The 27,922-nt window shown below is 36.7% G+C and overlaps 4 protein-coding genes and 2 non-coding genes across 6 annotated transcripts; 2 read left to right on the plus strand and 4 right to left on the minus strand.

Moving 5' to 3' along the window:
• Nucleotides 1–2,268: 2,268 nt before the first annotated feature.
• On the minus strand, nt 2,269–2,341 carry TRNAE-CUC (transfer RNA glutamic acid (anticodon CUC)). The gene has a single exon. It is a non-coding gene; the product is annotated as a tRNA-Glu (tRNA).
• A 2,120-nt stretch (nt 2,342–4,461) lies between these two features.
• TRNAE-CUC (transfer RNA glutamic acid (anticodon CUC)) lies at nt 4,462–4,534 on the minus strand. The gene has a single exon. It is a non-coding gene; the product is annotated as a tRNA-Glu (tRNA).
• Nucleotides 4,535–8,486: 3,952 nt separating this feature from the next.
• LOC149025346 (uncharacterized) lies at nt 8,487–11,703 on the plus strand. Its single transcript, XM_089145571.1, has one exon. The coding sequence runs from the start codon at nt 8,863–8,865 to the stop codon at nt 9,904–9,906; it is 1,044 nt and encodes a 347-aa protein (XP_089001697.1). The 5' UTR covers nt 8,487–8,862; the 3' UTR covers nt 9,907–11,703.
• A 1,547-nt stretch (nt 11,704–13,250) lies between these two features.
• On the plus strand, nt 13,251–14,818 carry PAM68 (PAM68-like protein (DUF3464)). The gene has a single exon (XM_089145572.1). It carries the CDS (start codon nt 13,355–13,357, stop codon nt 13,952–13,954), a length of 600 nt encoding a protein of 199 aa, XP_089001698.1. The 5' UTR covers nt 13,251–13,354; the 3' UTR covers nt 13,955–14,818.
• Nucleotides 14,819–16,081: 1,263 nt separating this feature from the next.
• LOC149025348 (F-box/kelch-repeat protein At3g06240-like) lies at nt 16,082–17,206 on the minus strand. The gene has a single exon (XM_089143568.1). It carries the CDS (start codon nt 17,204–17,206, stop codon nt 16,082–16,084), a length of 1,125 nt encoding a protein of 374 aa, XP_088999694.1.
• A 6,759-nt stretch (nt 17,207–23,965) lies between these two features.
• Nucleotides 23,966–25,228, minus strand: LOC149025349 (deSI-like protein At4g17486). The gene is made up of 3 exons (XM_089145573.1): nt 24,820–25,228; nt 24,354–24,641; nt 23,966–24,262 (listed from the first exon to the last, which is right to left on the minus strand). Exons 1-3 carry the CDS (start codon nt 24,950–24,952, stop codon nt 24,012–24,014), a joined length of 672 nt encoding a protein of 223 aa, XP_089001699.1. The 5' UTR covers nt 24,953–25,228; the 3' UTR covers nt 23,966–24,011.
• Between the last annotated feature and the right edge of the window lie 2,694 nt (nt 25,229–27,922).

The following is a 27,922-nucleotide window of genomic DNA, read 5'->3' on the forward strand; positions in this document are numbered from 1 at the left end:
ACTTAGAGTTTCACCCCTATAAAAAAAGCTCATATAAAAAACATTTCTATCCAATTAGAAGGCATTTTAATTATGACCGCTCGTCATGTGACTTTGCATTTATTATTGACATAAAATATGAGTACAAATTAAGTTTAGTTAGTCTTCCTACACGTCCTTTCTAGTTCTTTGCTTTCAACGTTCTAAATGTAAATTGTGAGAATAACATGAAAAAGATAAACTTTTGAATGCAAAATTGAGACATTGGAGAAAATTAATTTACATTGGAGATTAGAAGAAGAATTTTTTTGGTTATTCCTTCAAAATGTAAAATTTGAAACTGTTGTGGATCTGTATATGAAGACAACTGCACTCAAAATGCATTACTCACTCCATGCATGTCTAACAAACAGATGGTGGAGACCTTAGTTTATAGTTATGATCATCAAATTGGGTGTAAAATGAGATTACACACCATAGGTTGATGCAACATTCAACCGTGGGAGATTGTACTGTTCTATCACCTCATCCCTTGATCTTTTACATATGACGCGAAACATAATTTTCTGAGGGTGCAGAAGTGATCAAGTTTATGACCAAGCTGGAGTTGTTTCAATTGTACATTCAGAATTTTTGTTTGAGATGTGGTGATTCTCGCTTCTCGGCTTCAGAATGTCTCTTTCTTTCATGTTAAAAGGGAGTGTAATGTAATAGCTGACTCCCTTGCTGGTAAGGTTGTATCTGTAGCGTGTTGGACTCTTTGGTTTAGTTTGAATCTTTAGTTTCTTGATCACTATAATCTTGATGGCTTGCGTGGTTCACGCGTTAATGTATAGACCATTTTCTTAAAAAAAATGAAAAAGATAAAAAGAAAAGTAAAACATAATTGCATTGGAGTAGAACTTACAAACCTAAGCTTGAAACACAACCACAATAGGAAACTTAGGAGAACCTAATTTAAACTACAGAACCAAAAACATAATCCCCCACCATAGAGGTCCATGAACACTCATGGACATCTGACTGAGATACCTGCACAAACATATGTTAAATTATTAGATTATTGAGGGATTTTCAATTATTTTGACTTTATTATGTAAATACTTGATTTTGTAGTTGGAGCTGGTCTTGGACCTTCTTTTCTTTTCATTGGAGATAAGTTTCCCTGAATTAAGCAACTATAATCTATGTATAGGGCTGCCCTAAATTATATTAGATTCACAAATTTTGTACTTTCTATAGTGCTGGAAAGGCTCAATACATACCCTACCATGCCATTTTCTCTTTCAGCCTTATTGTCACATTGCCTTTATCCCATGTTACCATTTGTTGAATTCTTTGGATGAAAAGCATTGGTTTTGTTAATTTTTGTTTTTTTGTTTTTTTGGTAATAACTTCATTCAACCAAGAGAAAAACGAGCTACAGTTGAGGAGTCCAACTCAATCATTGAGAGGATCCAAGGAGAGGAAATAGGCCAGACTATCTCGCTCGCCAAAGATAGCGCCTTCCAGGATAGGGTGTCTGTACACGAGTTGCTTTCCCTATAAATGTGTTGGACTTTACCATTGATAAATTTAGACTTTAAATAGTAGATATCATCTAAAAGTGAAAGTCTGTTACTCGGACCTTGTGTTTCATGGTCAATCACCGTATTGATCAAATCAGCACAATTTGATTCTGAAATCACCATATCATAACCTTCCCCGGTTCCCCCAGAGTATAAAGCATACCATCTCTCAGTGCCAGGGCTTCTACTTCTAAGACGGATTGGGCCTGGGCTGGTTTTGAAACAGCCATTACACATTGCTCATCTGCATTTCTTATTATAAAGCCCAACCCACAACTTTGGTTTTGGTATCTCACCTACATGTTTATGGATAAGAAACGTTGCTTTTTTTTTTTGGTGGTAATGAAGTCATATTTATAACGACTAAGCCGAGGAAACAAGAGAACAAAGCACCTGAATCCAAGGATCTGATATAGGCCATTCTGTCGTAACCGTAATTGACTGGGCCCTCCTTGCTAGTTGGTCAGTAACATGGTTGCACCTCCTAGAAACATGAAAAACTTACAATCCAAAACACAACACCAAGATGACAAATATCATCTAGAATGGGTTGAATGTCGTGGGCCATAGAGTGTCTTCTTTGATTAAAAGACTGCAAATAGTCGACTCCTTCAGCCAAAGCATAGAGTAGGCCTGATTACATAGCAAGGGCTTCTGCCATTATCGTCGAAGTAACACCGTTCTGGTCGGTTTGAAATTACAAATAAAAAACACAACATTATTCCGTTGCCGGGACTTGAACCCGGGTCTCTCGGGTGAGAGCCGAGTATCCTAACCAACTAGACTACAACGGATTGATGATTCTGATTTAGAGACAATTCGTAATATATATTGTCTAACAAGGGTCAGATAATCCTAAGGATTGACGGAAAAAGGACTAACAAAAGCTGCAGGGTGGATTGAGTGGTAAAGATCCATACTTCTCAGTGGAAAGGTCATGGGTTCGACCCTTGCGGACGGCATTAAATTTTCAGTATTGAAAAAGCAGCAATACCCAAAAAAAATAAAAGCTGCAAGTGTTAATAATCAAACAAACATGGTCGGTTTTTGTTAGGTCTTACTGAATTCTTAACAGGGATTTGTTAGGTCTTACTGAATTCTTAACAGGGAAGACAAGAGTATTTAAAAGGCACTGGAACATTCACAGAAATATCCACTCTCTTGTCCACATTTCTAATCAAATTAAAATGGTCCAATTAATTCATATAATAACACACTGAAACATCAAGAAAACTATTCCAAAAATGATTCCTTATGATTGATCAAGAAAACATACATAGGTAAGGTGGTTATTTAAATGTCATCCAACATGTTCTTTACATGTAAAAGAGGAAAACTCTTGCCATTGGAACGTGCGATTATGTTTTCAGAGTAACAAATCATAACAACGATGTTCTTCCCATCTCTGAATGTTTATGATAGATCAGGTTTTCCTTCATTTAAGAAAATGGTGAGAGAGAGATATCTGGCAAAAATGGTAGAGAGGTTTCTAGCAAGGGCATGGTGTTTTCGACAATGTAGACGATTTTCGGCGAGGTGTATGTAGGAGAGTATTAAATATGGGTAATTAGGTCATTTACTGCCTAGAAGGTATTAGGGTCATTTTACAACTCACTTAACAGAATTAACGTAAAAAACCTAATTTAGGTAACTTGTAATTTTGCAAGTGGATGACATGTAATTTAAGCCATTATAGTGGAGAGTTTCACCCCTATAAAAAAACTCATATAAAAAACATTCTATCCAATTAGAAGGCACTTTAATTATGACCACTCATCATGTGACTTTGCATGTATCATTGACATAGAATATGAGTACATATTAAGTTTAGTTAGTCTTTCTACACCTTTTTTGTTTTTTGCTTTCAATCTCTAGTTCTAAACATAAATTATGAGAATATTACGATTTTTTTTTAATGATAAGCTTTGTAATACAAAGATTGAAACATTGGAGAAAACTAATTCAAATTGAAGATTACCAGAAGAATTTTTTTGGTTTTCCTTCAAAATGTGAATTTTGAAACTACTGTGGATTCATATGTGACGACAGCTGCACCCAAAATGCATTTATGACTCCATGCATGTCCAATAAACAGATGGTGTAGACCTTACTTTATGGTTTTGATCATAAAATGGGGTCTGAAATGATACTAAATAACATAAGTTGATGTAACTTTCAAACATGAGAGATTGTATTGTTCTAGATCAATGTTTGCATAGGGCTGCCTAGATTACATTAGATTCACAAATTGTGTACTTTTTAGAGTGCAAAAGCCGCAAATTTCTAGCCTAGAAGTGCCGAAAAGGCTCAATATGTACATTGAGGAAGTGTTGGAAAGGCTCAATACCTACGTTCCATGTCATTTGTTCTTTTAACCTTATATTTACATTGCCTTCATCCCATATTCCCATTTAGTGAATTCTTTGAAGCATTGGTTTTGATATCTCACTTACATATTTATGGATAAGAAACAATGTTTTTAACATGCAGTTTTTTTATCAAGTCAAAATACCCTACAAAAGGGCTTTCAAAGAGGCATTTCCTTGTGTGCAACAACTTAACGAACTGAGGGTTTTAAGGATTTGAACTAGTGTTTTTACTGTGATTGATTCACACTTCAAATTTCAAGAAATTCTAGGGTTTTAAGACAAATTCTGTTCCCAAATCAGACGTTTCAAACCTGAATTGCTGGCTATCAATAACAACAAACCAAAACATGAAAATTGTGTTTTGAACCGGGACGGTCGGGTCGGCACGTTCTGGTCGACTCGAAATTACAAAAAAACAAAAATATGCGTTTAGTGGAAAATTAATTGCAGATTTTAGCACATGAAAATTGTGTTTTGAACCGGGACGGTCGGGTCGGCACAGTTCTGGTCGGTTTGAAATTACAAAAAACAAATAAACATAAATATTCCGTTGCCGGGACTTGAACCCGGGTCTCTCGGGTGAGAGCCGAGTATCCTGACCAACTAGACTACAACGGATTGATGTTCAATGATGTCATAAGATTACTAACTATCAGACATAATCTGTAATAGATCCCATGGTCAACGGGTCTTTTTTCAAAAACGCGTTTAAATTTTCAAATAATTATAAACATTAACAGAAAATGGAACAGGGTTAATAATCAAACAATCATGCATGAACAAATATGCTTGGTCTCTAGTTTGGTCTTGTTGAATACATGACAGGGAATACAAATAATTTCTAACTGGAAGTACTCTGGAACACTTACAGAAATGTCCCCACCACCTGTTCACATTTTCTAATCAAACTAAAATGTTAAGACAATTAATAAAAATAATCCTTATGTTTGATCAAGCTAGCAAACATATATAGGTAAGGTACTTACCTAAAAGTCATCGAAGATCTTCTTGACTAATGAAAAAAGAAAACTCTTGCCATTGTGGAAGTTAAGGACAAGAGAAACAAGTTAGTTGAAACAAATGGAGAATAGCTAAAAGGAGAAATTGATATGAGGGTGTTTGTTAGCTTTAGTTTAGGTGAGAAGAGAAGTAAAGATAAGGTGACCATACGGAGTGGTAGGAGAAAAGAATCCTTTCACATGGTGGGGGTCTTGTGTTGGTATTGTTTTTCATTTTTAAGGCTTATCAAACAAGGGTTGTCCCGCCCTATTATTCCGTGTTTTTAGTATAATTTAGTTGGTGGACCATATTTACTGTTCTTCCCGAAACTAATTTTCAACCTTCATGCATTCTTAAATTTTATCTCACAGAGTTGTTACTTCGATGTTAACTAAAGGCGTTTTAAACCTTTAGCACATTGTCTTAGTATATTTATCAATAAAAAGTCTTCCTCCATTAAAATATTAAAAAGAAGAAGAAGAAGAAGAAATTAATTTTAAATATGTAAATTACATAAATTGTTTTATCCTAGAAGGTCCAACACATGTACGGTTCTATATGCCCTAGAGAGCCAACTTCTCTTGTTGTGGATGGACTTAGAAAATCAAGATTCAACAACGTAAGAACTCGGTTTGATTTTGTAAAGTAACCAAGTCAGTCAAGTTGAATTTCGGAAAAGACTTGCTAAAGAATTTAAATAAATGAAAAGAAGATTCCATGGAGCTTATATTTTCAAATATTTCTCACATAAGTAAAGAAGAAAAAAAATGCATGAGAAGAAGCATAGTGATTTAAGTAAAAGAAGAGATAAATTTCATGTTTGTTAATACAATGGTGAGTGTTGTAGAGATTTTTTGCTTGCCCAATTTATTTCCATAAATTATAAAATGATGGAAACTTTTTTTTTTTAGTATAATATGATTTTATTTTATAGGTAAGTTGTTTGTTTAGAATCATCAAAAGGCACTTAGCAGTTATATTTGTTGTTTCTTTTCTAATGAATCAAAAAACGATCTTGCACTTATTGAAAGGACAAAAAGGAAAGAACGACGGGTTTGAAAACAAATGAAAAATGATTAAGATAAGAGAAGGGTGTGACAAAGCAAATTTGATGCCAAAAGAAGAGACATGGAATAAGATAAGGAAAGGGTGTGGTAGGCAGAGCCATAGAGGAAGGAATAATCCTCTCGCAAGTGGGGGTCAAAAAAAAAAAACAAAAAAAACCAAAAAAGGAAAATTTTGAATCTTTTTTGTTCCTGGAGTTCTAGAATGAAACTTAAATTTTGAAAAACATACTCTTTGAAAATGTTTTTCTTATATTTTTTTAAATTTTGATTGTAAAAAGAAGAAGACATTCAATATTCAACGGAAGATGAATCAAATTTGACTAAGTATAATCTCCAAGTCAGTCAATTAGGTCAGCTGAATTTAATTGATTAATGATAAACCATAAAAGTTGTTAAACATTAAAACCATGTTTGGTAACACAGCCTTTGGAGTGCTTCCAAAAAATTCTTTTTTTCTCACCTCCCCTAGAGGAAACACTTCAATGAAGAGATATGGTTACCAAACAAGACTTACAAGACCAACTAGATGTGAAGATCATTTTGGGTGAATGGGTGTAGAGTTTAAACTGAATTGGTTGGATTGACGAGTTCAAGTCAGATTAAATAGAGAGAGAGAGAGAGAGAGAGAGAGAGATTTAAGGTGTATGTTGACATGTTGATCGTAATAAAGATGGCTAAGCAATCCAAAATAACGTTGATTTTGATCATGTTAAAAGGGATTACCTTAGATTCATATGATTTTTATATTCAGTAGAACCAAGAAATAGCGTAATTGATCATCTTTAGCTTCATTGAGAATTTTTTGTCCATGTTAAAGTACCAAAATTAGCATTCAAAGATTGGCTTAGCAAAAACAACATTTCATGGTATGTGGACAAGAATTAGGATTTTAATAGAATTAGGACCAAAACTTTGTCATATATTTAAATAATTATAAAATTATCCTTTAAAGATGTAGTCTTCTTTTTGTTTTTTTGGCCAAAACTTAAGGATGTAGTCCAAATATGTATGAAGTGATTTGAATGAAGCTTAGTTTTGAAAACGAGAAAAAAAAATGGAGATATGAGGGTATTGCCTAAAATGCAGAGACAAATGTTAAAATAATTTTTGTTGAGGCATTTATCTTCTTGTGACTGTTAACAACCTTAGTGATATTGTCGGACTAAATAAAAGTTTAGGCTAGGTCGCACTGGATGACGTTCCATGCACAACAAGTAAGTTTATTCTACAATCACCCACCAGGGAATGCCCTAGATTGGACGATCAAGAGTCAATCGGAGGGATTGATCGTACGGCCAAGGTAATAGCCGAACACCTGTTAAACTTAAGTCTTTTCTATTATCAAGTACGCATTCTTGAGTTTATAATCTAGTATTCGGAGCTTAACCCAAGTCAATCTCATCCAAATTGATTTTGTTTGTATGTATCTTAGTTTCCGTCAAATTAAAATGTGTATAGAAATGAAAATCAATACATAGATATTTTTTTTTTGGATAAACCGCATAGATATTGTTAAAGAAGCTTCATCTAAAATATCACAAAGAAAACAATGACCTTTCAAAACACGTGGATATGGCACGTAGGTACATTTTCAAAATATAGTATATATGAACAAGGATTAGTCATGTGTCTTACCCAAATAAACAAAACGTGGATTAGTTGTCTCACACTAATTTGTGCCTATTGTTTTTCTTGAGGGGGGCATGTTATGACTAATTTAGTTGTTGTCTACACCATTTCACCTACCTAATATCAACATCGTATACGATAACCAACAAGTATTTATCCAACTAAATGGGATTGACTACATAGATTCTTAATTGACTACATAGATTCTTACCTTCCTATCAAGGTCTGAAATGTCGGACAGTATCGCTGCCATGTTGGCAATTTTTGGCAAGGGTGTCGATGAAAATTCGACCCTTGGTTTTGGAGGGTATTTAGGGTCGTTTTGGCTTGAATTTTGTTGTGTAGTCTAATTTGAGGCCAATAAACACACTAAAACATCACTTAATCTAAAGTTTCTAATTGGCACATGCCAGATTATATGTGGACAAAACTGAAAGTCTGAAAAACTTATATAAACATGAAAAATAACACAATATATAACTGGTGAAGAGAAGTATTAAAGTCTATAATTCATTATATAATTATGTCAATAATGACTCATGCTTCACATTTTGTTACTGATGGACACGGGTCTCGATTTTTCGACAATATATTGTTGACTTTTGGTATATATCGTGTGGATGGAGAGTCGTGTCTCCCCCAACAACAAAGCTTATTGCCGACACTTTGTACCGTGCTTGTACCTCAATAGGTTTACATGGTAAATTTTCCAGAAATCTCCTAGCACAAAGGGGGTGAGAATCTTGATCATGTAACAAATTCAGAGATATTTTGCTGAATTGACCTCGTTTTAAATACTCAAAGTTGTCATTTCCGTCCTATATATCACCCACCCGTGAAGAATCTCAATCAAATCAGGAACCTGGGATTCAGAAAGAACTTTCATGGACAATTACTTGTTGTAAGCGAAGAAAAATCAGTTCAACTATTCAACGCACGCTCAGAAAGTCCAAATAAAACAACCCAACAGCCTCAAATAAAAAGATCATATAAATATTTGATAGCTCTTCTGTTCTCTCTTCTCTGTTCTCTGTTCTCTTCTAACCATCTCAGCTGTTATTAAAAAGTCGAAGCAAATCACAAAACCCAAAAGCCATATATAACAATAAAAAAGAAGTCCTTGCTTTCATCCAAAATCTCTCACTTCACTTGTCAATTGTCATGCCTCTCTCGCTCTCCTTTCCTCTAATCTCCTTCTTCCTGTAATCAAATCATCTGCAGAGAACCCTAAACCTCGCGGAGCAGAAGAAGATGTCTGACCGTTCCGCCTCGTCTTCCTTTACTTCTTGCTTCCGCCCCACCTCTCAATCTGTGGATCTTGACCCATCCGCTTCAGAGTCACCGGCGGCGCCGCCGACCTCCGGCACCACCAATCTCACTACCTGCGTCTATCAAACCGAGTTGGGCATCTTCGCTCTCACCTGGTGCCGTAACGTCGTCGGCAGAGCTCTCCATATCGACCTTTGCTTCGACGATCATGACAACCGTCCACCCCCCTTCCGCCTCTACATCAAGCCTTTTCTGTTCTGGCGCCGACGCGGTACGAAGAGATTCAATCTTAGTAGCCCAACGACGAGGAAGGTTGAAATTTTCTGGGATCTCACCAGAGTCAAATTTAGTTCAGGCCCAGAACCCCAGTGTGGATTCTATGTCGCTGTTGTCGTCGATGGCGAGATGACTCTTCTCGTCGGCGATTCCTGGAACGAAGCTTACAGCAGAACTAGAGCAAGAAAGCCATCAAGAACCCAGGTTTTGATTCTGAGGAGGGAACACGTTGTGAGCAACAGCTATTATACTACTAGAGCAAAATTTGGGGGTAAAACCAGAAATATTTCCATTGATTGTAGAGTGGGTTCAGGAGATGAACCCAGACTCTGTTTCAGCGTTGATAGGAAGAAGGTTCTGCAAGTGAAACGATTGAAGTGGAAGTTCAGAGGAAATGAAAGAATTGAAGTGGATGGGGTCCCGATTCAGGTGTCGTGGGATGTTTACAACTGGTTGTTCGATGGTGCTGAGAATGGGTATGCCGTCTTCATGTTCAGGTTCGAGAAAATGGAGGAGTTTGAGGACGAGAAGAATGTGTTGCCACAGCAGCTCTGTGGGTTTGGGATGAACGGCTTCGAGTGGAAGAAGATAAAGAAGAGTCTGTTAAAGACGGGGAGCTCGTCGTCATCATCGATGTCTTCGGTTTCTTCTGGTTGCAGTTCATCTGTCATGGAATGGGCGAGTACAGAGGAAAGCGAGTTGCAGAGCCAATCTGGGTTTTCATTGCTTGTTTATGCTTGGAAGAAATGAAAAGGGTTCATTCAACTGATTTTTTTCTGTTCATTCTTTGTTTCATGGAAGGTTTTCTTCAGGGACTGGTAATATTTCGGTTTTTAGATTCATTACTAACCCATTTATTCATGAACATAACTGAATAAATTGTTCTTTCAAAATAGGAAAACAAGAACAGATTGTGGTTTATGAGTTTATCGTCATCTTCTACTGTTAAAAAGGAAAAATATTCTCCCCTTTTTTCTGTTTTTAGCAGTGATGATTGCTTTTGATAGTTTTGATTGAATGAATTTGTTCTACTAGCAAGCTAGATGTTTGTGTCTGTTGCTTCTTCTCTTCTTCTTCTGTAAAGAGGAGGGTTTTCACAGATGGAAATGGAGAATCGTGATTAGACCACTGGGTTCTTCTCCATTAATGAATCACAGTTCCAATTGGCAAACCAAAAAGGGTACAGAGAAGAGGTTGGGGAAGGAAAACAATGGTGCGTGATCCAGTAATGGGCACGGAAAGAGAGGTTACATCAACTATGTTGACTGTTTGACCACAAAACACTTGGCGTTTCTGCAACTTCTCCTTCTGCCATTGTTTATATATATATATTTTTTTCATTTTCTCTTGGCTTGCTTATGGGGCAGAGGAACAGTAAGACGATTTCCAGGTTGTGGATGTGGGTGATAGAAATATAATACTAGAAAGATTGATAGATCAGAGAGGGATTCTCTCTGTCAAAACCACCAGGTTGTTAGTTTAATGTTTCCAACATGTCATTGATAACGATGTGTTTTGAGTCATGATCTTAGAGATGAGTTATGGGGTTCAACTTCAGGCTCTGCTAGATCGAAATTTTCAACTAAATTTCAATTTCGTCCGTTAGCAGCAGATGCTGCACATTTAACGTGTAGCATTCAAGTCTGCCCTGAGTTATGAGTCCTTAAATGAGTTTGGTACTTGTGATTTGTATATTAATTTTTACGAGCTGATGCAGACAAGTTATAAACTTGTTTTACACAGTGCCCAGATGATAGTTCAACAACCAAGGTACTTGGCAATTGATATCTTTTATTTTAAACTTGCAGCTTAATTAGCTTAGAGAGCAACTAAGGAACTTGGCAATTGACATCTTTTATTCTAAACTTGCAGCTTAATTAGGTTAGAGAGCTCTTGTAATTTACTGGTAGGCATACCTACCTCAGCCCAAAACCATAGTCTTCCATTAAAAGATGATATCTTTATCAGAATTTGGAATCAGAATCAGAGTTTAGTTGAGTTGATACTAATCATATTCCCTGGTTAATTCTTTGTTTAATCATTTTGTTTAGTTTGGGGGGCCAGTTGAACAAGTCACCTAAGCCAAGTCTGTGGGGGCAGCTAAGAGAAACTTCATGGATATCTGGGTATTGCTTAAACTATAGTTATTTGATCAGCATGAAATTTTCCTTCAGTTTTGCTGAACGCGTGGAGGGAAGAATTTGGATTTTGTCATTTAAAAGGAGAAATACAGCTCTCACGGTAGTAAACATATCAGACACTTCAACAACAAAACAAAACCCCCCAAAAAAAAAAATCAGATCAAACCCAAACCAGATCAAACCTAATATGTTCTTGCTTGATTAATCACTATGACAACATTTTTTGAGACGTACAAGTCACTCTCATCATCATAATACTTAAGAATTCCTCTCTTCTGGAAGGGAAGTTTTTACGTTGAGTGCATCTATGCTTAGGTCTTTAACTTCAAGAGTTCTGTTTGGATTTCTTTGAAGACTTGTTAATTGAATGGAATTACCAATTGATTGTCGAATAGTTGGGGAAGAAAGTTCCCAAAAAATGGGTTTTGGTTTTTTGAGGTTGCTTCTGCAATTAAGCCGATCTCTCTTACACGCATTACTTGAATTGGTTTCAGCCTTCACAGAATCTACCCAGATACAGCACAAAACTGGAATTTTCCTCCTTTGTTGTTCATATTTGATTTTTAAGCAAATGGAGATTTTCAAGGGAACCGAAACAGCTTATGGGTCATCCCTAGTTCAGCTCTTTGTCAAGCTTAATGTAAATGTTTCATGAAAAGAAAAAGAAAGGATTTAAAGGAGGCCTGACAATCATCTTAAGGGAATGTACATGCTGAATTGGACAACTAGCAGTTGGTGAGATTCATACAAGGTCATTTAGAAGCTTGTTCATTTGAGGTGAAGCCAATTGTAATGAGATATCCTCATGGTGACGGCCAAGTTTGAGGGTTTTAAAATCTCTTATGTTTCTAAAGAATGCTAGCTAGCATAGCATCTGATGTTCTAGTTAGAAGACCCTTTTGGTCTTGAGCCCACTATTTTTTGTTGTGTGGATGCTAGAGCTTTGTCCAGCCATTGTCTCAGTTCAATTGGATATAAATTACTAGCTTACCATAAAAGAAAAAGAAAATTACATTATGCAAAAATTTTATGATATTTATTAGGTGAGTGTCAAAAAATAAGGTAATTTTCATTTGGACTCTCTGAGATTTGATCTATGTAAACTTTAGTCCAAAAAATTGAAACTTTGCATCTGTCTCTCCTATGTTATAGAAAAAGTCAATTTATTGATAAATTATCACTTTTATGACTAATTTGTCTTTATCTTTTATTTTTTTTAATTTAAATTTTTTACATATCCCCACCTGCCATGAAACTCGTGATTTTCCTTTTAATCTAAAAATTATAGACTTCAAATAAATTTCAAAATATGATCAAAATACTCTTATATGTTAAAATGACTCAAGTATCCATTAATTTAAACCCTATTTGCAAAGTCGATGGATGAAGAGATTCCCCCTTCACTCATCTTCTTCATCTCCCATCTGCTCAACTCAACCAACGAGCAAACACCATCTCCATTTAAGATTAATTTTTGCAAATAGGATTTAAGCTAACTGATAATTAAGTCAGTTTAACATATAAATGTATTTTGATTATATTTTTAAATTTATTTGAATTCTAGTACTTTTTTGTAATTTTTAAACTAAAAGTAAAGTTACGAGTTTCATGGCTGGTGGAGGTGTATATGTAAAAAATATTAAATTAAATAAAAAAAATAAGAGCAAAATAGTAATAGAAGTGATAATTTGTCCTTAAATTAACATTTTTCTATTGCATAGTGAAGGCAGATGTAAAGTCTCAATCTAATCTTTTTGAACTAAAAATGACATAGGACAAGATGAAAATTACCTCAAAAACATAAGACTACTTCTATCGTTAGACATATGCTGGCGTTCTAGGCCTTTCTGAGCAAAATTGGAGTATCGAATGGGTTCAATGTTCTCTTTTCATTCTTTCAGAACAAAAAAAGAACAGAAGAAACGTTTCCAATATGGACCAGTACTGTCATGTACTCGTGTGAACAGAAGAGGCCATTTCGGATAAGCCTTGTTCTGGAGTAGAAAGGCAAAGCTTACATCCAGTAACAGAAGAGAGCAATCGAAACGAAAATCGCCATGAAATCTTACCCATTACAATGTGTTCAATCCTTGTTATCTCCCGCTCCACCCTTCTTCACCTCAACGAAACCCATCTCCCAATTCCTTCCCATCATCCACACCAGATCCTTCCCAACCCAAATCCCTTCCCCTCGTTTGCCGGCGACCCTCTACGCAGCAGCTCTAAAGAACTCGAGGGGCTTTGGGGCGGCGTCCCGGAAGAAGAGCAAAACGAAGCAGCCAAAGAAAGATGAAGACGAAGACGAAGAAGAAGACGATGCCGGTGAAGAACCTGATGACGACACGATTCCTGAGGTAGTTACGAACCGGATGATGAGCAGGATGGGTTTCTCGGTTGGGATTCCACTCTTCTTTGGGTTGCTGTTCTTCCCTTTCTTCTATTACCTCAAGGTAGTGCTGAAAATTGATGTACCCACATGGATTCCTTTTGGAGTGTCGTTCATCTTCTTTGGACTAGCTTTGTTGGGTGTTAGCTATGGGATCGTGTCGTCCAGTTGGGATCCGATAAGGGAAGGTTCTCTCTTGGGGTGGAATGAAGCTCAGAGAAACTGGCCCGTTTTCTGGCAATCTCTGAGGGGAAGATCAGAAAAGAAGTAGAGAGAGAGAGAGAGAGAGAGAGAGAGAGACATTTCCGTCTCTGCCTTCTGGTGGGTGGGGCAGTAAGAACAGAGTGTATTTCCTTGTATTTCTATAATGAAAATTTTGATTAGATAGGAAAAGTATGATGCGAGTTATTCAACCAATGGGAAATGGTGATACGTGAACAAATGAATGTTGAAGTATGGTTGGATTGAGGAATTTGATTCAAGGAGAAGTCAGTCAAGAGGGATTTGGTAAGTTCTGTCTTTGGATTCACTGAGTGGGAGTTTTTCTGTTAATGGAGTGGGAGAAAGCCAGTTTCAGAACCCATCTGGGTTTCTGTTTCGGGTGCTTTTTTTTCCTGGGTTCCATTCCATGGAAGGTTCCAAACTTTTAGATTAGCCCAGTTTCAGAAATCCCTCGCAGGAAGTGCAACGATTGATGTTACTCAGGTAGTATTATGCAAATATAATCAGAGCATGCTCAGATTAATCCCCCTTTGTACAAGATCATCATATCCTTTGCTAACGGTTATCTGTAATTTTATCAACAATTATCAGTAATACTATTCTTGTTCCTGTTTGTAACTCTCACTAATATATATATGAATAGATCATTGTACATGAATGTTGATGATTGTTCAGAATATCAAATCAGAAGGGTTCTCTTTATGCTACAGACTTTTAACTGAGAATTGAGATATTAACAATAACAATGAGAGAAAAGTAAAATAGTACAGTTTTTCATTACATGAAGAGTCTTTCTCCAATAGTCTTCCTACCTATTTGCTCCTCCTCCACCGTTAAATCCTGGTTCCCTCCCAGTGCATGCTCAGTCCCTCCCCAATTGAAGACACCAACCATCTCTTCTTTGGCTGCCCATCCACTGAGCCCATGCCTCGCGTTAGCTTCTATCTAGCACCAATGCGGACGTCCTCGGCCCTTAGATCTCGAATCTTGTCGGGTTTTGTCTATGTTTAAGGGTATCTCCATTCTGGACACGACCTGTCTTCAGCACTTGCATCTCCCACATTTGGTTCTAGAGGAATCTTCGTAGATAGACATCCAAATCTAAATCCATTAACCAATTTTGGAAAGCCATATGTAGAAATGTCTGTTCTAAGATTCTTGTTCAACCATATAGGCCTTCAGCTGATACCTGAAGGTAGAAGAAAAAAATTCTAAAAATATAGGCTCATTTTTGTTTCCAGGGGTTTAGTTGTGTCCCTTTCCTCCCCTTTTTTACACTCCCTCTCCTTTCTCTTTGGATAATAAATTATTTATTCATCCAAACTAAAATTAAACAGTACAGTTATGTTATATGCAGAGGAAGAGGAGGTTCCAATGATTTAATGGACTATCTGAAAAGTAGGTTTGACCTCTGTATTCCTCTCTTCCTCCTTTAATGATAGCTCCTGTTGTCCATATAGCATAGGAGTGGATTTAAAAGATATAGAGGAACTGAAGAAGTCCTTTTAATGTAATAATATGGTGGTAGTGTTTGGGTATGAATCAAGAAGCATCAAAGAAATTCATTGTACAGTTTATGAAAGAATATAATGAATCAGCTTCTAAGTTTATGAAAACATCAGTTTTGAGCTAAGAACTAAATCAGCAACAAAATGTTCATATACAATGAATGGTACTATCCCGAAAGCCATTAAAAAGAGTGACTCTTGTGCTGAAGGTTTCTGCACAAACAGAATCTGGGGGCATAAAAAATGGCAATACCCCAGAAGCCATCAGTATCAGGCTATTTCTGAAAGTAGTAATCACTAATTAATCAATAATAAATACTTCAATAGAGAGAAATCAGAAACATGAAATTGTTTCAAACCTTTGTTAAAGCAGTCAAGCAATAATAAGTGCATTGACTATTTAGGTATCTAGTAGGAAATGGCACAAACATTTGAATCTAATATCTTAGAATCATTAACAATTCCATGATCAATTGGCAAGCCCAAAAGTTGATTTTTACAAAGGGGAATGAGCTTCATTATCATAAACCTTGTGGGGGCTCATATTGAAGATAGAAAGACCATGCAGAATCCATGGCTTAGTGCATCACTCAGCCATTTCCTGTCACTCAAAATGTTCATAGGCTATCGACATCCACTTCTTTCTTCTGCCATTGTTGGAGATTGTTTCAGTCTTTGTCATTAAGTGGTATGAGACTCCCAACACAGACATGTGAATAACTATCTACATCCCAAGCTCCTTGAATCCCAAGAAATTTAAGAATTTTTGTAGAGAAATCATACAACACCAGCGCTTCTGAATCATGCTGGAGTACAATTTGACCATTCCTTGAATAACATAGAGGCATGATGCCACCAGTAGACATTGTCACCCATAGATTTTCGATGGAGAAGAGTTTTACCCAAGAATCTCTCACCCCATACTCCTTCATCGTCCAAACCTCTACACGATCACCATAGAAGCGATTGACGATGCATAACTTTCCAACAAGAACCCCAATGTTCCAAGAAGACCCATCTTCCACAAACTGAGGCAGTGAAAGATTTCCAAACTCCTCATCTTTAAGGTCAAAAGAAACAATAAATTTGGAGGTGATTTCTTTCCAGTGAATGGCAGAATTTGCAACAAACCCAATCCCGTAGATGGTGTCAATATGTTGTGGCAAATTCTTGATCTTTCTCCATGAATTGGTGCTCACCGAGTAGACTTCCACAAGTGTTTGGTTTCCGTTAGACAGTATAATCCTAATAATCTTGTAATCATCGGTGATAGGTTCGTAACCAAATCCATAAATAAAATTGCGGTAAGGAGAGGCTGATCGTTGTGGATACTTAAATGTGGCCGGCAGGTTCTGATGCCTCCGGGTGGAACGATTCCAAAGGTATAGCCCCTCGTCGGAGTTGGATATACAGAGTAAACCATTACATGAACCTACTACCTTGGCTCTTCTTTCGAATGCAGAATCGAGATCTTCTACCACTGCTGTTCCTACTTGTTCAGTAGCATCCAAGTCTAAAGAAAGGTAATTAGGGTATTTGAAAATTAGGTTGATGTGGGTATTGGTTGCAAGGGATTGGTTGAGGTGCATCTTGATGAAATCGGGATCCATTGTAAGAGCATACCAGTGCTTGCAAACGCACCTGAATCTCAGAAGAGACTTCACCGGAAGCCTTGACAACAGGTCCAATATAAGTTCCTCAGGCAAGTGTCTGGTTACCATTGGGTCCTCTTTAACTCTGGGATACTTAAGGTAGATGATCGGATTGGGCTTTTCTCCAGAACCTTCTGCCATCGTTTAGGAAGAACCCAAGAACACCTGGTTGGGTTCTTCCCTTGAGAGAAAACGCAACCTTTACTCTAATGCCTGGAGCTCAGAACGCCAGAATGGAAGGTGATCAGCTGGGTTACTTTCAGGCTTCTCACAAGGTGGACTTACCCCTTCAAGAATCTGAATCTTCCACCCTAACTGGAATAGGTGTACATGCTTCCCTCACACCATTTCACCGTAGGGGATCCACCTCTAAATTTATAAAAAAAAAAAAAAAAATCAAATAGCTCTCTTCCTAATATATGGTGGATAAATGTATGAGGAGCACAAGCCTCGACTAGCCGGATCCAGATCTTCCACTTCTGGGCAGGGCTTGCATTCGTGCGTCGGCATGGACGATACCCTATGCGTCGTATGGACGGACCTAGCTAGGTACCATGGGTAGGGCATCGTTTGGGCGGACACACATACGCATGCCCTTCCTGAATCTGCATGCCTGCTAGTCCTCTAGACACGCCCTACCTGGATGTAGAGGATCTCCCAGCTGAAGAGGATACAGGAAAAGCCTTTTCCAATAAAATAACATAAAATATATTTCTATGAATGATATAGTCTAGGTAGACCAATTTTGTATTGTCTTTCAAAGTTAATCTAGTAGATTCAAAGAATCAGTCCATGCAAAAGATAGAGATAAAATGGATAGCAAATGGGGAAGGAATCCACAGGGCAGCCCACATTAATGAATTAGGGAAGTATCCTTCCTTCACTTGGCATTCCTTGCAAGATCACTCTTGAGTTTGGTGCCAGCATGTTTCTTTTGAAACCAAAACTTTTTCTTATGGTAAACCTGTGAAAAAAAAAAACTCACAAGCAGCATAGTTAGATTCAGGGCAATAAAATGATGCAAAAAAAAAAAATGCACTTATATTATAGCAAAAAATCTGTAAAATAAGGTTGAGATTATTCATGTACGTGAATGAATATGCAATATTCAACAAGAAGTCAACTCTATATGGTGGATATGATCTAAATTCTCAAATCACAATGTCAATTCGCACGCAGTAGCATTATTGATCAAATACCCAAATCATAGTTAAGCAAAACCAATATGGATCACACGATACGCAAACATCTAGTACGAATACCTCAAATCATAACGATCCAAGCACAAATAAAATTCTTGATTTTTGGAAAAGAGTTAAAATTTCAAATCCATTTCTTCCATTTAGCAATTGCTGTCAAATTAGAATATTTTTCTTGTTTTTTTGGAATTGATGGCTTTTTTATTAGGAGGTGAAAACTATTAGGTATATCATAGGAAAAATCAAACCCATGATCTCTTTATTAAGAACCTTTGATAACGCTTCAAATGCTCCAAACTTTATTAAAAAAAAGAAAAATAAGGGTTATAAAGCACATTTCTTAGGTTCCATATTGGATAAATTAAATTGAGCAAGCATTATAGGTTGAGTGCCATATTTATTCTTGTGGCTTTACAATCATTCATATATTTTATGTCTTTTGAGTTTTGGAAGTTGTTTTTACCATACTTCGAGGAAGATCTTGGGTTTGACTTTTGACCACTCTGTATTTTGGAAGATCTTCTCAATTGATGTGAGACAAGATTTCACTATTTTATTCCCTAATATATGATATCTTATTGGAAAACTAAAACCTTATGTAGTCCTTAGCGATTATATGGATAAACTATCAATTTGCAGATGAAAAAACAAAGTCCAAGAAACGAGGGTTTGGGTGGATTGAAACTTGATATTACTAAAACTTCGTGATAGGTGTTATCAAATTGTTTGTCATTATCGATTAAAGAGGTAAAATTTATAAATGATGATATTTCTGGAAATATTTTCATGTTCTCCGTAGAATCATCAAGGGTTCAACTTCAATTTATTTAATAAAATAATCAATTGTCACTATGAGGAACTTTTGGTCTTCCGTTGTTGGGGTAAAGTTGTTGGGATGTTATTGCCAAATGTTGGATCAGAGCATCTAGTGGGCAATGCTCACACGACTATGTACTAAGGAACATCTTTTGTCGTAGTCAACCAGCAAAACCTATTGAAGTATTCTTTGTGCTAAGTGCTAACGTTCATATATTTTGTTGTGCACATTTGTCAAAGCACACTTTCTCACAGATGGCGCCAACTACTATCATCAAATCTAAGTAGATACGTCTTAGTTGGTAGACCGAGTAACTCAAGACTTGAGCAAATCACCAGATGATTGAACAAATTGAGCAATGCTCGACACTATTTGACTTGGCACTTTTTCTTTTTTTTTTTTTTGAGAAAAAGTTATTCATTAAGATTTAAGGAAGGTGAACAAAAGCCTGGCTCCAATGCAAGCACGGACCAAAGCCAGAGGGAGCTCACCGGCCAACAAAACCTGGACTCAAGAGAGAGATCGTGCAAGGCCAATGAGTCTGTTAAAATATTAATAAAGCGCAAACTATAAGAGAAAATAACAATGACTAGTGGTGCAAAAAGTGCCAAAATGTCAGTCAACATTGGAGCAGCGGCCAACGGAACAACATCTCCATCATTCAAAGCTCGGACTGCAACAAGATTGTTTGATTCTATAATGATTCTATGACTTCCAAAGCACATAGGAGACCTTTTATTGCATCTAGTTCACCAATTAAAGATTGACGGCATGAGCACATCATCTGAGACTCCAAATATGATATCTTTGTTGGCGTTCTTCCAATAAAACCAAGGCCACCATGAGCTGCAGGTTCCGGTAGTGCGACGTCTGAATTAAGCTTTAATCAGCCCTCATCTAGGGGAGACCAACTCATTGAGGGAGCAAGAGGCTCTTGTATTGGTGGAGTGCTCCAAACCAAGGAGAATTTCAAGAAAGATGTCTGGGCTTTAGAGGTAACTACCATCGGAGATGTATCAACTCCATTTAAATATGAAATTATTTCAGACAATCCAAATAAACCATAGAATGAAGGAGGCCAAACTAAACTGCTATTTAGCTAACCTTTTATCATTGCGCTTTGGAGTGCACCATGCATTGAGCCAATCAACTAGGTAAGACTCAGAACTGGGACTTAGAACTTGAGAGAGAACCAAACAGCCTTTGGTAAATGGGCTTAAAAAAACAAGTGATTAATTGATTCAGTGATTACTTGAATTGGCACCACACAGGTGAAACAATAGTATCATTGGTCCTATCAAAAGCCATGAATAACCCTTAGATGCAAGAATCAGGTTCTTGACAATACGTTCTCTAGCTTCACTTCAAAATTAAAAAAAACAATACGTTCTCTCTCTAGCGCAAGAGTCACTTCAAAATGAGTTATTTATTTATTTATTTATTTAGATTCATGAGGTCTCAGATGATTTACCTTTTTTGTTAAAAACGTGAATCTGGGGAGATTTATGGGTAAGGGTGTGAAATCCAGAGATGTCAAAAAGATCCATACATTTGCACAATCACAAGGATGAGTCGATCAAATAGTTTTTTAGGATGAATCCTGATTTCATTGGACAACCAAACATCCACTTTGATAAATTATAACTCCATAATTTGAAATCTCTAGATATTTGAAATCTGCACTCGTGTAACCAAACAGCCCAAAGAAGTGAGAAAAAATGAAATGAATATTCATACCCCATTTATAGTTCTATTGTGGAGCACTTTAGGAGATGATGTACCTTTTCAATTTAAAGGATCACTTCGACCTACTGGCTTGGATAGTTGAACTTCAATACAAAAAAAAAAAAAAAAATTTATGGGGAGCACTTTAGGAGATGATGTACCTCCTTTTGGACACTTCTACTCAAGCACAAGCACCACCACATCCAGCATGTCTAAATACAATCCCATCGCTTCAACCTGACCGCCTTATATCCATATTGATCGTATGTGAGTCACGTAAGTACGGGCAATGGAAGACTTGAGCAGATGAACTCATATGGACACTTCTCGGGAGACTCACCACCACATCCAGCAGGTGTAAAGCAATCTCGCAGGTTGAACCACCGGTTTATAAAACCGGGGTTGGCAAACAAAAATAAAATAATAATCATATGGACATGCTTACAACCCCATCTTTCATCTTATCTCCTAATCTTGCAAAGGTGCGGAATTTTCCACCCAAGCCTTTTGGTTAATAAAATTTCCCTCTTCAAACCACACTCCCCCCCCCCCCCCAAAAAAAAAATTAGATAATTAACCATCCAGTTGGATGGTAATTGACAAGAAATGAGTATTACTATATCCGTATCCAATAAGTAATTGGATAGATTCAACTACCCCTAGATAGATATGCATATAGATTCATAAACAAATTTTGGTTATCCATTTATAGTCCTATTGTATATGCTTAAGATGATTAGATATATAATAGATTGGCTCGATCAAAGATTGTCATCTTCGTCCACACGTAAAATTTGTGAACATTTAAGTACCCAAAAAAAAAACTTGTGAACACTTTACTACATATAGGTGGACTAGGAAGGAGTGAATAGGTTCATCCACTAAGGAGTTATAATCATTTACTTGATTTCTGATACGAGGAAAATTGCACCGAACCCATTGGACCGGGTTCACATCCTTCGTCTTGGTCAGACCATGATCGGGACCCACTTTAACCTAATCTAAACGATCGAGAGGGTGCCGCACTCTAACTATCAATCGTGAATGACCTCCCGAATCTTGCGATAGACGAAGCTAACTTGTAGAAAGCAACTATTGTCAAGGCGGAAGAGGGAATCGTGCTAAGATTTGTAACTACCTGCACCCTTGAATATCTAGGACAAAATCCTATGATCAGACGGTCCTCTAAAGAGATCTGGAATCCACTCAACAATCGAGAATTGGAGGTAAAATCTATATAAACAGGTGATTTACTCACCGTAGAGGTATCTGAATCGTTTCCTAACTATTCGTATTCATTTTTAGACTCGTTTCCCGGGGATAATCATTCCGGTCCCGGGAGAGGTGGCGACACTCATCTTTCAGCCCTATGAGTCGAAACGACGGCAAGAGGGCCCCTGATCTATCAATAGAGGGAGCAAAAAACGGGCTTTGCTCCCCTTTACAATATGAAGAAAGAAATAATTTGTGATCAGTTCAGCGTAAGCTTCAGAGGTGGCCTCCCCACCCCATCGGTCGGACCATGTCTAACCCTGTTTTGCAGATTATCTTCACAGATCCGGAGGCTTAACAATTTTTGAACGCATCAGTTTCAAAGCATTATCCTCCTATATGGGTGGCGGCAACCTCCTAGGGCTTCCCTTGAGACATATCCGACTATGATATTGTGTGTAATTCTCCTCGTAATTCTCCTCGATTATAGAATTTGGATCTTTCTCTTTCCCTACATTGTGTCTTCTAAGCCCTAGCCTTTTGATTAAGTTCAATTCCTACAGACAATGTCAATCCATGATTCGACATAACCAAAATTGGTATATCTTTTTTTCTTCTTTGTTCGAAAAAATTGGTACATCAGTACGCTTGAGCGGATGAGTTAGTAAATTTTCCTCATTTAATGTTGTCAAAATGCATTTGCAAAGGGTGCACGTTGAGTCCCTTTCTTTATTAAATTTGATGACAGGAGAATTGTCTAAATTTGATGACAGGAATATTGTCTCAGATGTGATAGTTGTACCTCGAAAAAAACATGTTTAGTAATTCTACCATTGATGATGTGCTTCAGAAATTATTTAAGATCATCTCTCGTCCCTGAAGCAAGTGGAATATAATACATACAGTGCAGAAAAACCCTAACAACTTCATACATGGAGTGATTGAACTTCAATAAGGACTTAATTTTATTTCAAACCTGTAACAGCAAATGATAAAAATCTGGGGATTTATTGGCAGACAAGCCACCTTTCCTTGTTTCAAATCAGATAATCCATTCAAGGATATGTCATTACATCATGTATTCATATTCTGTCTGAAATTTGGATGCACAAGCATATTCTCTCTCTCTCTGTGATGAAATCCTTATCCCTTCTGTAAAATAAAGTAGAGATACTCTCTGTTCACCCAACATTGCCATCTTGGAATCGATTGATTCTCTTTTTCATGGCTGAAAGCTTCGAGCAAACTAATTAAACTAGGATAATCTAAATTAGTTTCTTCGTTAAGACAGGATAATCTAAGAAGCTAGGAAATTGGAGTTTGTTTGACATTCTCTACTGTAATTAAGCTTAATTTAGAAGCTTAAGTCAAAACCCATAATCTCTATATCTTCCTCATTGGTTACCACCTCTAGGGATTGAAGATTTACACCTGTGCTGACAGTAATTTGGACTTGTTCATCTTTCTTAATTTGGGTAATCATTTCCATAACATTGTATATATATTATTGGCTGAGAAGGGAATTGGAAAGTAATTATTTTATTTTTTGTAAGCATTGATGAATATCAGCCCTTATGATCAATACCAAACCAAAAGATTCCAATCTAATGGCTCGAAAACAATCATAAAGAGAGAAAAAAGAATCTTAGTTTGACCCATAAGCTGTAACCCATTGACTGCTGACGCTGAGCTCATCAGCGAAACTGAACTCTCGCCCAAATCTTGTGTTTTTAATGCGATAACGGATGAACCATGGAAGAAGATTGAAAGCTGTTTCTCAGAAAAAGGACATTTTTAAGCCGAAAACGCTACCCAGAAAATGGAATGGGGAAAGGGAAGAACCCTAAAAGGAGAGGAAAGAGGATTCTGTGTTTTTTCTCTTTTTTTCTTCCACTTTATCTTCTTTCTTTTCTGAGGGTCGATTACTTAACGTAGACGGAATAATTATGAAAAATGAAATCTAAATTATCAAACATATAACACACAACCACCATTACAGCTTCAAGGAAGATGAAGAAGTAAGAATCGTACGCGAAGATGGAAGAAAATGGCGTCTGAGTCTACCACTTTTGCTTACAGAACTCGACGAAGAAGTATCAGGGTTAGAAGTAGAAGAAGAAGAAGAAGAAACGAACCTACTTGACCGGCTTCTTAGCTGCTTCTTTTCTCCCTCACAAATCGCATCTTGATGCCGAACCTTCACCGCATTCAAACCCGCCGGAAGCACACAATTGCATAACAAACCTAAAATCCATTCATTAAAAAAAAAAAATTGACAAATTATTTAGAGATACGATAAAACGAGGGTTTGTGAAACGAAAGGTCGAAGTTTTACCGATTCTAGCCAGACGATTAATCCAGCGAGGGATGGGTTTCCCAGTCAATTTGAGGCAAGCGTCGTTGCAGAAGTGATTACAGTTCTTAGTGATGAGATTGTAAGTATTTCCAGTGTACTCCTCCGCGAGTGTCTCCATCAATGCTCGAACTTCTTTGGGACCTAAATCGGTTCTCCCAATCAAGATCGACTTCCTGAAAGTAAATCCAGGGCATTGCTTCGGTTCTCCTTCAAAAATTCCCGTTGTCGGAAAATCATGCGCTCCAAATGCGTACTCCACTTCGTGCACTATCAAAACCAGACAAATCAAAAATCCATACTCTAAACCAAGCAGATCTGAACGTACACTAACCAGAATTTTTATTTTATTCTTATTATTTTTTAAATCTTAACCTAGTTTTGCAGTGAAGCAAACACACTAAAACCCAGAGTCGAAAAGAACTAGTAAAAAGAGGAAATTGCTGACCATGAACGCCGGAGTGGTAAACGCCAAGGCCGAACCAGTAAGCGTAGCCATTGATAGGAGTGAGATCATACACATTGAGAAATACAGGAACAGATCCAGTTTTCCTCTTCCCAGAGAGGATTCTTCTAAACATTTTCCCCAATTTCTACAAGAATAAGAATCAAACAGAGAACAAGAAAGGAGAGCTTCTTTTTTTCTTTCTTTATGGGTAGAAAATAAAGAAGAGCTTCAGTTTCTACGAGTGAGAACCATGTGAGGAGACGGAGAGTTCTTCGCTCAGCAAACCAAAAACAGATCAACACGAGTCGCGAAGCAGAAAAGCAAATTAGAAGGAGAAGACTTTGTTGGCTGGCGAGACTCGTCTTAAGTGTCTGTTTGGTAGAGCGGATTATACTTTCGGATAAATCAGTTTTCTTTTCTTTTGCTAAGAATCGATTCCTCAGGCTCCACTTTTTTTATATACAAAAGTGTTTTTTATATATGAGAAATTGGGTTGAAAAAAATCTTACGCATAGTTGAAAAGTAAGATTCTCAACCATTCCACGAACCCTCTATTAGCATCAACGCCCGAAAACCCGCATCGTCTCTCGTTTAAAACCATTTCTCGCTGCGATTTTGAGTGTATTGATATCTTCTCTACTTGTTAGCAACTGTGGTCCTTGATTCCACTTAAATTACAGAAATACCAAATGAAATTTTTGTCTTTTAGTGAATTTTACAGTCAAATGTACGGGTGTCAAATTGCAGTCCGAACCATTAAAATCGAACCGCAACGGACTGGACCGAACATTAATGGGCGTGTTTGGGCTGAGGGTGGCAGAGCCTGCACTAACCCAAACCCAAACCACAACCCATTTTATAATTTTACATTAAATATTGTTTGAATCATCGTATTACCACTAAGTAATTGGTATAAACTATCAAAAAAATATAGTATGAATTCAAAGATTAAATAGTCTTCTACTACTTGTAAAGGACAACTAAAAGAGTTAAGTATGAATGCTCAATTTAATGTACCAAGTTTGTTTAAATTAAGTAAATATTTATCCAATCTAGAGGTATATCTTTCCATATCAAGTTAAATTCAATAATGTGAAATGACTTTTCATTTTTTAATAAGAATTGATCAATAATAATTTTGCTTTCCATAGAATTTTAGTTCTTGTTACAAGATGTTCAACTATTTCTTTTTGTTCTTTATCTTGCATATCATAAATTGTTAGTACAAACCATTAGTCAACTCGAATATAAACCGTATGCCTAAACCGTTAGTTAGCCCGAACCCAAACCACACCAAACCCAAATCGGCCCGAAAACCGTTATTTTGCTAACGTGCCGTGTTTGGGTTGGGTGTATTTGAGCCCAAAACCGCTCCAAACCGCACCTTTGGGTATCAGACTCCTCAAGTAACGGAAGCAGTGATAAAGTCATAAAACTGTAAAAGCTAAAGTCGGTTATACAGAGCCAGACCCGGACGGTTGGTTCAAAGATTTGACTTAAATGGATTGAACCGGTTGGACCACCAACAATTTGACTCCGATTTCCGTAATCTTGACTCGGGCGATCCGGGCTGGTAACTCACTTCTGCTAGGCTTGGGTAGAAGTGTAATTTAGGAAGAGATGGTACCCCTCACTCCATTCTCTCTTTACAAAAGAAAGAAAAGCTTTGATTCTAGAATGGTTTCAAATATTGATATCATATTGTAAAATTTCAATGATACATTTTGATACTAATTGACTCTTCGATGAATTGATTTCATAACAATAAAGATCAATCAAATGTGATTCCCTTTCTTTTTAAAGTCTTTGCTGAAATCTCTTGCTCAAATGTCAAATTTCAAATAGTATAATTGCATGGAAGAATCAAATATAGGGAATCACTTAGTTCTACTCTACTAATGGTATTTGCAAATCCAAGATTCTATTTCATTTCAAAGGAGCTTTAACAAAACAAGATTTGAAAATAGATACCCATAACCTTTGAAATGATCGAAGTTACATTTTGATACATTTGCTCAATGATCTAGGATTCTAACCGTGGAAGAGATTCCGAGATTACTTGTATAATAAGAAAAGATTTATGATTCTTGATTCTTTTTCATCTTTTTCATCTAATAATGAAAATTTATCGATCATCTTAATAATTGAAATGATAACGAAGCTTCTAAAGAATAAGCGTGTAGTAAATTTTAACGAAGCAAGTGAAAACCTCGAGATAAAGGAACCTAGAATCTACTTGACCTAGGTAACTTTCAAAAAAAAATTGTTGGCAGGTAGGCATCATTGACCTGATTTGACTTAAATGTTGCAGCTCAAAATTCAAATTTGAAGTAAAAAACCCATCAACATTAAGGTTTAAATCCAAAAATCATTACTTACTAAAATGATTTTGACAGCTTCATAAGGTGTTGTGACATGTTGTTGATGTAATCTTGACACCATTGTCCTAATTATAACAAAAGGATTAATGATTAATTTCATTCTAACCAATTAGAGAGAGCCAGCCCTAATCAAATATTATCTAGACCTTTTTTAAAATATCTTATCATAAACATTTCTCCAATATCAAATTAATTTTCTCCTTTCATTGAGTATCAAATTAGTTTGTTTACCATCACAAATATTCATTTCTCATCAACTTGTTTAAAATATAGGAATATAGGACCCAGTGACATACCCACTTGGTGGGCCCACCTAAGTAAAGAAGACTCTTAATTATAAGTTCACTAATTACATATGGTCCCATCATCTTTACCTAATTAATGGTCAAAACCTAATAAAGATTTAAAGTCAACTCTTCGATTATTAAGTTCGGATTCTCTACCTACAGTGGTAGATGATTGTGCTCCCTGTACATCCCTCTGTTATGCATTTAGGAGGGGAAATCCACGTCTGAGCATTAGACAGGTAGACCAGATATAAACTAAACATAAGATAAATGAGTGTGAGGGAAGCACAGTTCCACAAAAGTGGAGGATCTCAACTCGCCAGTGAAGTAGCCAACTTGCTTAGTTCACAAGTTGTACTTGCGTAGAAAAATAGACTTTCTTGGTGTAGAAGAAAAATGAAAGAATAGCTCAACATCTTAATTGGTAGTTTTTAA

Source organism: Hakea prostrata, chromosome 2 (assembly GCF_041222555.1).
Source record: "Hakea prostrata isolate BN-2017 chromosome 2, UWA_Hpros_2, whole genome shotgun sequence".
Taxonomy (NCBI): Eukaryota; Viridiplantae; Streptophyta; class Magnoliopsida; order Proteales; family Proteaceae; genus Hakea; species Hakea prostrata.